The 13,171-nt window shown below is 45.1% G+C and overlaps 1 protein-coding gene across 1 annotated transcript; it reads left to right on the top strand.

The window, feature by feature from the left end:
- Positions 1–9,998: 9,998 nt before the first annotated feature.
- LOC134032862 (protocadherin gamma-A6) lies at positions 9,999–12,500 on the top strand. Its single transcript, XM_062476919.1, has 2 exons — positions 9,999–12,287; positions 12,486–12,500. Exons 1-2 carry the CDS (start codon positions 9,999–10,001, stop codon positions 12,498–12,500), a joined length of 2,304 nt encoding a protein of 767 aa, XP_062332903.1.
- The last annotated feature ends 671 nt before the right edge of the window (positions 12,501–13,171 follow it).

Raw genomic sequence — 13,171 nt, 5'->3', positions numbered from 1 at the left:
GGAGGAAGAGCTGGACACTTACACACCTGTAAATAGCATGGGAGTCGCTAAAGCTCAAGGCTAACGACACACTGCTGCAGCCTGCGGAAGTGTTTTCTGTCAGTGTTCCCTGAGACGTGGCGGTCTAAGACACCAACACACACCGACACCCACGCAAACACACACACACACGCAAACACAGCCACCCAGACAATGAGACCACCTGCGACCTAAAAGGCAAGACATTACAAGAAACGGAGACTAAAAAAAACAGTGTAGCTGATATAGAGAAAGCAAGCTTGCTTTCCCTGGCGCAGTCTCCCAGGTTGTACACCGTATCAATCTTTGCGTACACACACCTGCTCTCTCTCTCAGGATGGAAATATCATCACTGGGTAACGCCTGCTCTGCTCACCACTCTGCATAGGAACTAGAAGTACCACCTCTGTCGAACACGTAGAGACACAGGTGGTACACTTGTATAGGACAAGGAGGAAAAGAACAAGGAAGGGAAAGAAAAAGGAGGACAACCTCAGATTGTCTTGGAGAGAGAAGGACGAGCCCAGTCGGGTCAGCAGGTGATCCAGAGGGAACCCTGTAGATAACCAGGAACATCTCCAGCAGTTGGATCTCTGCTCCTAAACTTCCCATCCCAACCCTCGCGCCACTCAGCAAAAGCCCTGATGCTTTTTGCTCTGAATGTTTGGTAGCAACCACTCCTTACCTGAAGCTTCTTGACCCCCTCCTCCCCAGCGCTCCCCATCCCCCGTCTCCACCCCACTAAAAGCTGACCCCTCCCCAGTTGTCCCTGTCCGACCCAACCTCAACCCTCCTCCCCCTTCTTCAAACCACTGACTGCTTCTTCACATGATGACAAAGGTGACATTTGTGAAACTTTCTCTTTTTATTATGTTCTCGGAGAAGAGTCACATTTCCCTACTCTCTTTCTCTCCCGTTTCTGTTGCTTCCCTTTTTCCAGCTTTAACTGATGTGCCAGGTTTCTGCTTGTCAATCCCCCCCCCCCCCCCCCCTCTTCCCAGCTGCAGTCGCTCTCTTTTTTTGACTGTGGAATCCCCCCACTCTCCTACTCCCTCCCCGCATCTGACCACTCCCTGCTCTGACAGGTTCGGCCCTCTCTGAACATTGTGGTGTGCTGGCAACAGCATGGAGTAATGTGGACTAAGGCCGGCTGACGAAACCCAACCGCTTGGACCTGGGGAGGAGCAGGATGTGTCCATTCTGTGAAATGTGTCAGATTGTCTCTTTAAGTGCAAAACGGTTCAGTGCTTTTAACTTGTGAATATTACAGTACGCTGTTTGTTCATTTCCTATTTGTGGTCACTGATGAGAGGGGACGAGGTGGGATGGAGACTGGGAGAGGGGTGGCAAGGTCTGGGGCCGGGCTATGACACGAGGCGGCGTGGGCTGGTCCATCCACACACCAGGGTCTGCAGTTTAGTATCAATTGTTAAGTATTGATTGTTTGTGATTGGAGAATCAAAAGAGGAAGTCACATGATTTGGCTTTTATGTATGCAAAAATTGTAGTTAGGTAGGTAAATGTGCTTTTCATATATGACCTCTGCATTAGTCAATTTATCTTGCATTATTGTTATATCAAATGACTAGAGAAAAAACCATTAGGCATCCAGGGACTCCCCACCCACAGCTCTCTCCCACCAATCCTCTCTCAGGAGGTTTTGTAAAGGGGCGGAGACATGCCTCAGCCCTGCTTCTATTGGTTTCCCTCCCCTGCCTGTAACTTGTTGCCACGTTCCCAAAAGTTTTTTGCGGCTCAGTATGACGTCACTCCACTAAGTGGCTGCTGCATGTACTGCTCAAAGGAAACACAAACTATATAGAGAAATATATATATAAATAGATAGATGGCTATGATTTTATTCTTTTGTATTCTCATCTTACTACATGACTCGCACAGGAGATATTTGTATGTACTACTGTCTCTGCCAAGCATCTTCTACATATTACACCCTTCGCACTCCACCAACAATGGTGTCGTATGACGTTAACTAAACCTCTTAGATATTTGTAAATGCTATAGTGTGATGCCCTTTGAACGCAACTCTGTTCATTCATTTCTTTTTTTCCGACTTGTTATTTTGTTTTTGAGAACAAGCAATGAAAAAAAGAACAAAAAACGAGCAAAAAAAAAACACTTTTTGTGTCCGGCTTTGACTGACGATCTAGCTAACACTGTAATATTGTAACTGAAACATGTATGATCCTATGATGAGCTCTCTCTTTCCTTCCCCCCAACCTTTCAACAGAAAAAAAGAACAAAAGTAAAAAAAAAAAAATCTAATGTAAAAACTAATGGTATATGTAGTGTATGCTTGTGTTTAGTAAGCGTTCATGCTGTCATTCTTTCTCAGTGTATGGTGGTGACCTATGGTGGCGCTGTGCCGATCCAATATCCCGAGGGTTGGCACAGATCTGTTGTAAAACCTTTTTTGTACACCTGCTCATCAACTGTGATGGTGAAGTAGTGAATTTCATTTATTTTTTGGCTTTTTTAATTTCCCTAAATGGATAAAGTGGTAATGTGTTTTGTTTATAAATCACTAAATAAAGTTTTCTTTCATAAAAATGAAAAAAGAATATGGTAAAATGTGGTTTGGGGGGAAATTTGCAACCAGATTCAGAACATTCTCTCTCACCCTCCACACCTCTCTTTGTGAGAGAATATTTTAACAGAATATTTGCAATCAGGTTCCGCACCTCACAGTAGGGGCTTGTTGCTAGGGAAAGTGTACTGGTTGAAAGAGGGGGATGACATAGAGCGTCTCTCTGTCATCCAAGAGGGAGAGGTAGAACGACGGAGTTCTACTTCTAAGATGAGAGAAAGAGAGGGAGTACATGCCTCTGTACACATCAGAAGTGTAAAGACAGGCAGACAGACAGACAGACAGACAGACAGACAGACACACAGACACACAGACACACAGACACACAGACAGACAGACAGACACACACACACACACACACACACACACACAGCCAGCCTTTTTATTTTGGAGTCTTTTGGCCCTCAGCCTTATAACACAAACACATTGATTCAACTGTGTGTTGTGTCACACATTTATATCACACCCACCCACTCAGTCCCAGTGGAGATGAGAGAGACTGGGTGAGTGGCCTGGCTGGGATTGATCCCTGCTCTCTTCAAAAGCCTCCAGATGGTCCATAGGTCCCCTGTGATGTATGGGTCTAGATCCAGACACCATCTAATCTAACAGAGTACTAGAGAGAGGTTTGGTTTGGGCCCCAGTGGGCAAGTTGTTCCACAGCATGTCCTCATGCTGTAGAGCGACATTTGTCTTTTTCATTATGCTTATCAATTGCTCAAATGTTAATGCAGTGTCAATGCAGACCTCACCAAAGCCATATAATGAGATTGTTTCATTAATACAGGAGAGGCTTTGTCTAACAAATGGTGTTCAATAATTTCTAGGTCACATCTTTATATAATTTAGAAGGAGGAGCTATAGGTGATGCAATACTGACACAAACATACCATTAAATAACAGGAAGCTCACAAAATGTTTTAATGACAGAAAGAAACTGGTGTCCATCGCAAGGCCGTAGCCATGGAGTCAACATTGGGGGGGGGGGACGTTTCGGACAGCGTGCGTGGTTGCCTGTTGTAGCGTAGCACATTTATATTTTTATATCAATATATTGGGGGGGACATTTTGACCAGATTTGAATATTGGGGGGATGTGTCCCCCCCCAATATGTATTATGATTACGGCCTTGGTCCATCGTCAGATCAGCAAACAGTGCTCTCTTAACGTATAAACTGTAAATTCAGTTAAAACAATTATTCTCCTATAAAACATACAGTTGACGCTCCCACTGGCATCCTTAAGAGTCATTGCTAAGTATTTCATCCAGACACTGAAGCCAGACTGCCTGTGTGCTGATTACAGGGTTTGGTGTCAGCAGCACTTAGAGGGTTATTCATAGCTGGGGTGTCTAATGGATGTTTATTTAGCTGGAATGATCAGACAGCTCTCATGTCTCTCTCATGTCTCTTTCTCGGCTCTCTTCTCCATCCTTTTGAGCGGTGTTACAGTCTGTCTTTGTCTGTCTGTGTGTCCATTTGTCTCTGCCTGTCCTTGGCAGCGTTTAGAGCGCTCTTAGAACGCTCCTAAGAAGCTCTTAGCGTTAAGAGCTTCTTAACGAATCTGGGAAACGCGGCCCTTGTCTCTCTACCTGCCTGTCTGCTTGTCTACCTCTCTGCCTGTTGCTGTCTCTTTGCCTGTCTGCCTGTCACTGTCTCTTTGAATGTCTGCCTGTCTCTGTCTCTTTGCCTGTCTGCCTGTCACTGTCTCTTTGAATGTCTGCCTGTCGCTGTCTCTTTGCCTGTCTGCCTTTCGGCCTACATGTCTCTCCTTCTTTCATCTGAGCTTTGCAGAGGGGAGCCAGCGGTGAAGAGAGTTCAAGGGTTCATGATACATTTTACTTCTGTCTCTCTATTTCTTTCTCTCTCCCCAGAGATAGGTTTCTATGGTTACCATCAGTAGGGGGACAGGTCTCCGTAGCAACAGCCTCCTGATAGACTTAGTGGGCAGAGGTACTGTTGGGAAAACAGTGGGGGGTTGATGGGGCAGAGGGGGGGGATTATCTGACAGAACACTTCAAAGGGTGTTCAGGTCCACTAATTCAATGACACATGCACACACACACGCACACATGAACACATAAACACACGCACACCTCTCTTAAACAAGATATCTTCTCAACCTGGCTTTTCTTGATTATTATCTAAAGATGTGTTCCAGATACAGCAGCAGGCACTCAGACACACACACACACACACACAGAGATTCAAACACATCCTGATATTCTCTGGGACAGTTTATCCTTCCCCAGAGAATAAGCACTCTTGACCTTAGTAATTTTTCTATTTTGTCGCATTTTAATGCCCTCAGTAATACAAACAAAAGACAAAACAAATAAACAAACACATGAAGACGCCAGTAAAAGAATAAAGTACAGCATGGCCCTCGGCTCTTGGTTTTAAAAGTAATGAGTCACTCTGGCTAATGAATATGGATATGTATTGTGGCAGAGCTAACAGACCCAAAGCACTTCTAGCCCTGTTTGTCCCAGTCTCGTCCTGAGTGTGTGTTTATCTGTCTGTCTGCTTGTCTGTCTGCTTGTCTGTCTGCTTGTATGTCTGCTTGTCTGTCTGCTTGTCTGTCTGCTTGTCTGTCTGTCTGTCTTGCCTGCCAATACAATCCCAGCAGTTCCACTTTCACAATAGAAGCCCACCTGTATGACCTGTATGACATGAACAGTTAATGGTGAGGATGGTGATGAAGCAATGGAGAAGCCCACCTTTCCAACTTCCTGAAAGAGAGCATATAACCAGATGGAGAAGGACTGCAGGAAGGTGGATAGGGGTAGTTATGACGTGCAGCTTTTGATAGCTTAAACAATCTTAACAAATCAGTCCTGTGCACAGCTGAGGTATTTCTCAGGTAAGACTTAATACCAGAGGTGCCTGATGGTGGACATGATAGTCATGAGTTAATGATGATTTTGGTAATAAATGTTTGAGTATGTTGTGTGTGTATGTAAGTCTGTCTGTCGGTAAATATGCATGTGTGTTTTAGTGTGTGCATTTGTGTGTGTTATCAAATAGACTCAGCTCCCTTACCAGCCGCAGTGACTCAGCAAAACCAACTTCCTGCTGAGAGTAGCAAACAGGGCGTGTCTGGGACATAGTGACGATGCTGAGATTAATGTCTCTAATAAATGTGTGTGTGTGTGTGTGTGTGTGAGAGAGAGAGAGAGAGATAGAGCGAGAGAGTGAGTGAGTGCCTGGGGAAATGTGTATCAGAAAGAATGTGTGTGTGTGAGAGGCAAAGTGTGTCGGGAAGAGAAAACAGTTGTCAGAAACTGTGCGTGCGTGACAAAGTGTATGTATCCGAGCCAAAGTGTGTGAATCAGAGCAAAAATGTCTGGCAGTGACTAGTGTGTGTGTGTGTGAGTGAGTGAGTGAGTGAGTGAGTGAGTGAGTGAGTGAGTGAGTGAGTGAGTGAGAGAGAGAGAGAGAGAGAGAGAGAGAGAGAGAGAGAGAGAGAGAGAGAGAGAGAGAGAGAGAGAGAGAGAGAGAGAGAGAGAGAGAGCTTTAACTGAACTTTTAATGGAAACGGATACAACATCCTCATCCGCTCACTGTGCACACCATTACTTGCACACAAACAAACTTTATACATCTTTATTTTTTTTATTTTTTTTTATTCTCATCCCTGGGACAGCTAGACAGGGAACAACAAACAGTCTTATCAGTGTGTGTGTGTGTCTCCCCTTTCCTCCTCTCCTCGACCCAAGGTTTTCACAGCCTCTTAAATCATCCAGGAAGTTCCATTTTGCCACGTCGACTTTACTCATCCCCTCCGTCTCGAGCCCGCCATGGGCCGGCTGGAGCAGAAGCGCAGTGGAGCGCAGTGCAGTATTACATAACAAGCAGGAGGGAGGCAGGAAAGAAGAAGGGAGGAGGAGGAGAGTAGGGAGGTGAGAGAGAGAGAGAGAGAGAGAGAGAGAGAGAGAGAGAGAGAGAGAGAGAGAGAGAGAGAGAGAGAGAGAGAGAGAGAGAGAGGGGGGGAGGAAGATAAAGTGACTGGCGGTAAACCCCCGTCGGGTCCCCGAAGGAGGAGGCAAGGACAGAGGAGTGTGACTTTAGAGCCTTAAACAGTGAATGGAAGATCAAATTAGCCTAAAATTCCCCTCATCAATCAAATAACTCTGTGGGTTGTTTCTTCAACACCACTGAAACCAACAAACTATCACCAAAACACCTTATTGGTTGTATAAACACAATGCCAGTACATCTGGCACAATTGACAGTAATTCCCAATTATAATGTTTGTCATCCTCCAGGGTAGGGTTGGTTGGCAGACTTAGTTTTTGTCTTACTTTGTACTGTAGGAATACTTGCCCATTCCAGCTTCAGTAGTGGGCCAGGTAGTTTAATCTGGAAAACATACCTGTGTTAGTGGGCTGGCTAGACTCACACCCTGCCCCTGTAGTTTGTGTGTGTGTGTGTGTTTCTGTGTGTGTGTGTCCTGGGTCCTCTCCAGGTTGTGTGCCAGGGGGCCGGGCATGTTTGAAATTGGACAGTGATGAGAGCGAAGGGCATAAAAGGCTGGGCACAGGGGAGGTCTTCAAACAGATGACTGGACCAAACAAAATGGCTATTGATGCGTGACTGTCTGCAGTGGTCAAGGGAACAGAGATCTAATGAGGTGCCCATAGACAACAGGAAAACCACCTAACTACCTATCATTTCTCTCTCTGTTCATCGCTTTTCCTCTTTCTTTAAAAAACAAATCCTACACATACCCATTTTAATGCAAGTCTTATTTATACAAATCAGTGCTGACAAACCATTCAGAGGAACTAGCACAACCATCACATTATAAATATATGCCTATTGACAATATAATAGCTTCAGCTAAAAGTACACTATTATGTCATTTATAGATACAGATACGGCTAACACTAATGCAAACTGAGTACAAGTCCACTTAATAAAATATCCAGATTGTGTCAGGCGAAATGCACCTATTATCCAATGACCTGTTGTGTTACCTTCATTATTTTCACTGTAAAAAAATGCCGACTGGCGTAAAAATGTAGGCTAGTAGTGTATGGCACACATGACAGCTTTACGTGTGCTTTGTATAAGGGTTGAATCATATAAAGCAGTAAAGCCGCTCGTTCTGCTGAAATGGAAAGACAAGCTAAACTCTCCTCCTTATTGTAAATCAATGCTATAAGCGTGGAGCGCCCTCTGCTGGGAAAACACACATTGCACATTTGAGAGAGGCACAAAATAAATGTGGAAACCTTGCTCAAGAGGTACAATGAGTGGGTCAGGCACCAGATGCAGGGATTTATACACGTTGTCTACAACTACTTATTTTGGAGAAAGAAAGTAATTTTAGACGCAATTTACGACAGGGAGGAAGTATACAAAACCACTGCAACCAAAAGTTAGATAAACATTGTACTTCATAGAAAAGCCTGGTTTGACTAGTGCCCTGAGGCCTGTTACTCATAGTTTACAGAATATTCAAGGACTTGACATAAACCTGGCTTATTCTGTAAACTCGCTTTATGGAACAAGCCCCAGCTAACTAGCTAGCCACAGTCACAAACCTGCGTTTGTCTACAGTAGAACATCAGTTCAGTATCTCGTTCACTTCGTAAGGGACAATGCCTCCGCTTCTGACAGCTGCAGAAATGCCACAGGCACAGGCCATGGTAATAACATCTTATGTAGCTAGCTATGTTTCCAGGCTGTGATATCAACACCCTGTATTACCCTTCGTACTGGTTAGCTCTTGCAAACCCACATAGCACTGCTGTTGTTAGCTCATCTGTACAAGTTACTTACCGGTCCGGCGATCTGGTCTGAAGCTAGGAGCAAAGCGGAGCACAGCCGGCTTCTACAGGTTAGCAAAATGTTACATTATGCCTGCTATGTAGCTGATATGCAGTTTTCCAAAGCACCGGATGTTCCAGCTGGTGGTAGCCAGCTACAGTAGCTTAGCTACCAACCAGTTACATTACATTACATTTAGTTATTTTGCAGACGCTCTTATCCAGAGCGACTTACAGTAAGTACAGGGACATTCTCCCTGAGGCCAGTAGTGCCTTGCCCAAGGACACAACGTCATTTCCACTGCCGGGAATCGAACCGGCAACCTTATGATCAACAGCCCGACTCCCTAACCCCTCAGCCATCTACCAGGATAGCCGGTCTCGTGACCGCAATGACAGACAGAGACGTTACTGACACCGCTAGTTGGCCCATTTGAAAGGTGAGATGGTTGATATTAGTTTAAACAATAGTTTTGGAGGTGATACATAGGCCTACATGTTTTTTTTACTGCTGTCGGAGAAATTTTGAATGTAAGGTTATATTCTGAAAATACTGGTGCTAGCATTCCTTTGTCAGTAGAGAGCCCTCTCCCCACATGACCTATAGATGACACTAACGTTAACCGATTTTATAAAAATGCTAACTAGAAAAGAGATATCTTCTGCTAAATTCTGTTCCAGGTGAAGCAGTAAACCAAAGAGTGGAGAAGTCAAACGAGGAGATTGGGTATTGATTAAAGATATCAAAATAAAGAACTGGTCCAGCCCAAGGTGGGAAGGACCGTATCAGGTACTAATCACCACACCCACTGTAGTCAACTGCCCCATCTGCAACGGACGCAAGCACACATCACAATTTTCCATGAAATTGTACCCTCTCTAGTTTTGAAAAGATAAAAACATAGACCGCCAAACAGGAGAAATATTAGTTTGTAGCACTATTGTTTTCGAAACGGTTACATCGTTTGAAATGCGGATCTCATTATTCGAATTTTCTCTTATTTTCTCTTATATTCACTTTGGCAGCTTTTGCTCTTTAACCGATTATACTAACTTAAAGTATCTTCAAATATTTTGAGGTCTGGCATACTGTAATTTTCAACGTTGTCTATGGGTGACGCTCTTACATTGAGTCTGATGCTGGTGCTTCGTTACAGTCCCTATGTTAATGATGCAGGAATGGTGGGTTAATACCAGAGGCTTTTGTGCTCATTGTGCCTGTGTATGTGGGGCGGAAGAGCGTACAGTGTGCCTGTATGTGTGGGGGGCGGGAGAGGGAGATAGATAGAGGGAGAGACTGAAGCGGAGAGAGGGAAATCCAACCTGACACGAGTAGGCTCCACTGTTGGACTTGCTCTACTCAGCTCAAGAGTAGATAGGGAGTGGAGCTTTGCTCTGATATTCTATTTTCTTTTATATTTACTCTTTCAATTTCTCTCTGACGAATACAATTAAAGGATTATGATTATGGCGACAATAAACCGTTTTAAGAACAAATACTCCACCAGAAAGCTGTGCGTAAAACTAACATGGCTGCATATTTTGTTCTTCGTCCTGTTTGGCGTGTCATTTGGAGAGGTTCGCTACTCTGTACCAGAAGAGATGGCACGCGGCTCGGTCATTGGGAATGTCGCTCAAGATTTGGGTTTAAATGTGGCGGAGCTTAATGCTCGTCGAGTTCGCATCTTGGCGGAGAGCACTCGTCAGCTCTGCGAGCTTGACGCTGCGTCGGGCTCTTTGTTGGTCAGTGAGCGGATAGACCGAGAGGAGCTGTGCGCGCAGGCGGCAGTCTGCGTCCTGCAGTATCAGCTTCTTTTGGAGGATCCGCTCAAAGTGTACAGTCTTGTTTTGGATATTCAAGATGTGAATGACAACAGCCCTGCCTTTGCTACGGGAATAACTGAGCTTGAGCTGGTTGAGTCTACCGTTCTGGGGAGACGCTTCCCTCTGGAGAGCGCACACGACCCTGATTTGGGGACCAACACCGTTCGTGTATATAAACTGAGTCCAAATGAACATTTTGCACTTGAATTAAATACCCAGTTGAATGCAAACGCATACCCCGAACTGGTTCTGAGAAAAACATTAGACCGGGAGACTCAAGCCGAATACACTCTCACCATTAACGGTATTGATGGTGGCAACCCCGCTAGAACGGGCACCGCATCTATTCTCATTCGTGTTCTGGACGCTAACGACAATGTCCCCATTTTTAACCGGAGGGTTTACAAAACCTCTGTCCTCGAGAACTCTGCCACGGGTGCTTTAGTGGCGTCGCTCAATGCCACGGATTTAGATGATGGTGTATACGGGGATGTAACTTACTCTTTCAGTCGCATGTCAGATAAAAGTAGAGGAGTGTTTAAAATTGATCCCGTGAGCGGTGAGGTAAGGGTGGCAGGGCCTATCGATTATGAAGAGGCGAGTGCGCATGAACTAGACGTCCAGGCCAAAGATGGCGGGGGTCAGGCCTCTCACTGTAAACTCATAATCGAGGTTATTGACGTGAACGATAACGAGCCAGTTGTAACTGTGAAATCTGCCTCAGCCACCGTGGCCGAGGACTCAAAACCAGGAACCATGGTGGCTCTGCTCAACGTGTATGACTTGGACACTGGAAATAGCGGACGGGTCAATTGTGTAATCTCAGACGGTCTTCCCTTTAAGTTGATATCGGAGGTAAAAAGTTACTACATGCTAGTGACTGATGGGCTATTAGATCGGGAGATGTACCCTCAATATAATATAACAGTCACTGCCATTGATGCTGGCTCTCCTTCACTCTCCAGTAGGAAACTGGTCCATATTGTAATCAGTGACATTAATGACAACCCCCCCATGTTTACGCAGAAAGAGTATAGCGCTCAAGTTTGGGAAAACCAGCCTAGAGGGACATTTTTGACTAGGGTGATAGCAGAAGATCTGGATGCCGGATACAACTCTAAACTATTGTACACTTTATCGGAGGACACTGCCCCAGGAACGTCCTCGTTCCTCTCCATTAACTCAGAAACCGGGGACCTCTACACCTCTCGACCATTTGATTACGAACTGTCTGTTTATTACCAAGTGCACGTGACAGCACGAGACGGAGGCGATCCCCCTCTCTCAAGCACTTGCATTGTCAAGATTTTCATTGGGGATCAGAACGATAACGCGCCTGTGGTTCTTTATCCGGTCCAATCCACCAACTACATAGCGGATGATATGGTTCCGTTGGAGGCGCCAAAAGGTTACCTTGTGACTAAAGTTGTTGCTTTAGACGCCGACTCTGGGCATAACGCCTGGCTATCCTACCGTGTGATCAAAGCCACACAGCCTAATCTCTTCACTATCGGGCTGCATTGCGGGGAAATAAGAACCCTCAGACCTTTTTTAGAGGGGGACGAACAAAAACAAATGCTTGTGATCCTCGTAAAGGATAACGGGCCCGAATCCCTCTCTGCAACGGCTACAGTGAATGTGCTCATTGGCGACGGTCTGCCTGTTTTATCCGAACTGTTTGAGATTAGGGAGGAACAGCAGGTCAGCGAAAATTTCACACTGTACTTGATCCTTGCTCTAGTGACGGTTTCATCCCTCCTTCTCATTTTAATCAGCACGGTCACGTATTACAAGGTCTGTAGACGAGGCTACGTGTACCGAGCGGCAACCTCGAGCCTCCCCGTTTTCCCCTCGGCCTACTGTCCCCCAAGCTACACTGACGTCAGCCGCAGTGGAACACTTTTCAAAGATGACAGATACGACTCATTTTTGACTACTGGCTCATGGAAGGGCGATTTCCGTTTCGGCTCTAGTTTGGACACTGATACCTTAAAAAAGAGGAGTGCGGTCTATCAAAAAAACAACACACTCAGGCGCATGACCGCCGAAAGGGCAGCTGGTCTTAAGGTGAGCCAAGTGACAAATCCTACTGGGGCTCATGTTGAAATACTTTTTGAAGGCTCTTACATGAGCATCCCAACACGTTCTCACTCTGTCACTCACTCACAAACACACACCCTTAGCAGATTTGAATACATATGGAAAACCAGGCTGTGTGTGTGTACATGTGTGCATGAGACTGTCAACACCTCTCATCCTGTGCAGTTAATGCAGGACTAAGTGATGGATTACCAGTAGAAATGACAGACCAGGCATGAGGTTGCCAGTCTTATGTGACACTCTGATGTTGAGTTTACAAGGATGTGAAATACAGGCTTATGTTAGTTAATCTGAGTTGTTCTGACATACTTTCTATGTTTCTGAGATCTATAAATCTGCCCTCACTGCAATGTCTATGTGAAGGCCCACCCCTTTGTGTGATATGTGGCTTATCTCATGGTCATATTAGTAGTGGTATAGTTAGCTGTCTGTAGCTGTATGTTTTGAATAAAAAAGAAAAATGTATGAGGCAAAGAAATTGTTTTTATGTTTAGGCTGTTGTCTTCACTCTAGCTTTCTACTACTCCTATAAGGTACATTGTAGTTTGAGTCATGTAGGTCAACATTAGGGTCACACAAAGTCTGACATTGTGTCAATTAATTTTGTTCAGGGCAATGGTAACACTCACACACCTATATAATGGTGTCTGTATGTGTGTGTCTGTGTGTCTGTCATGTAGATGCCTGAGTGTGTATCTGACGGATGTGTCTGTGCCTGTTTGTGTACCCAGTGCACGTATGTGACAGACTCACACTAAGTTGACAGTACAGGGCTTGAGTAGTGAGCTTGTCTCATCGGACGGATTCCTGTGTGAACCCATGTGTGCTTCTGTTATGGCTGCAGGCTCACA

This window comes from Osmerus eperlanus, chromosome 13 (assembly GCF_963692335.1).
Source record: "Osmerus eperlanus chromosome 13, fOsmEpe2.1, whole genome shotgun sequence".
Lineage (NCBI taxonomy): Eukaryota > Metazoa > Chordata > Actinopteri > Osmeriformes > Osmeridae > Osmerus > Osmerus eperlanus.
The sequence above is the reverse complement of the archived record's forward strand: the minus strand, read 5'-3'. Positions and strand labels throughout refer to the sequence as shown.

Coding starts and splice junctions, on each gene's coding strand:
- LOC134032862 (XM_062476919.1), top strand. CDS start 9,999: ATGGCACGCGGCTCGGTCATTGGGAATGTCGCTCAAGATTTGGGTTTA.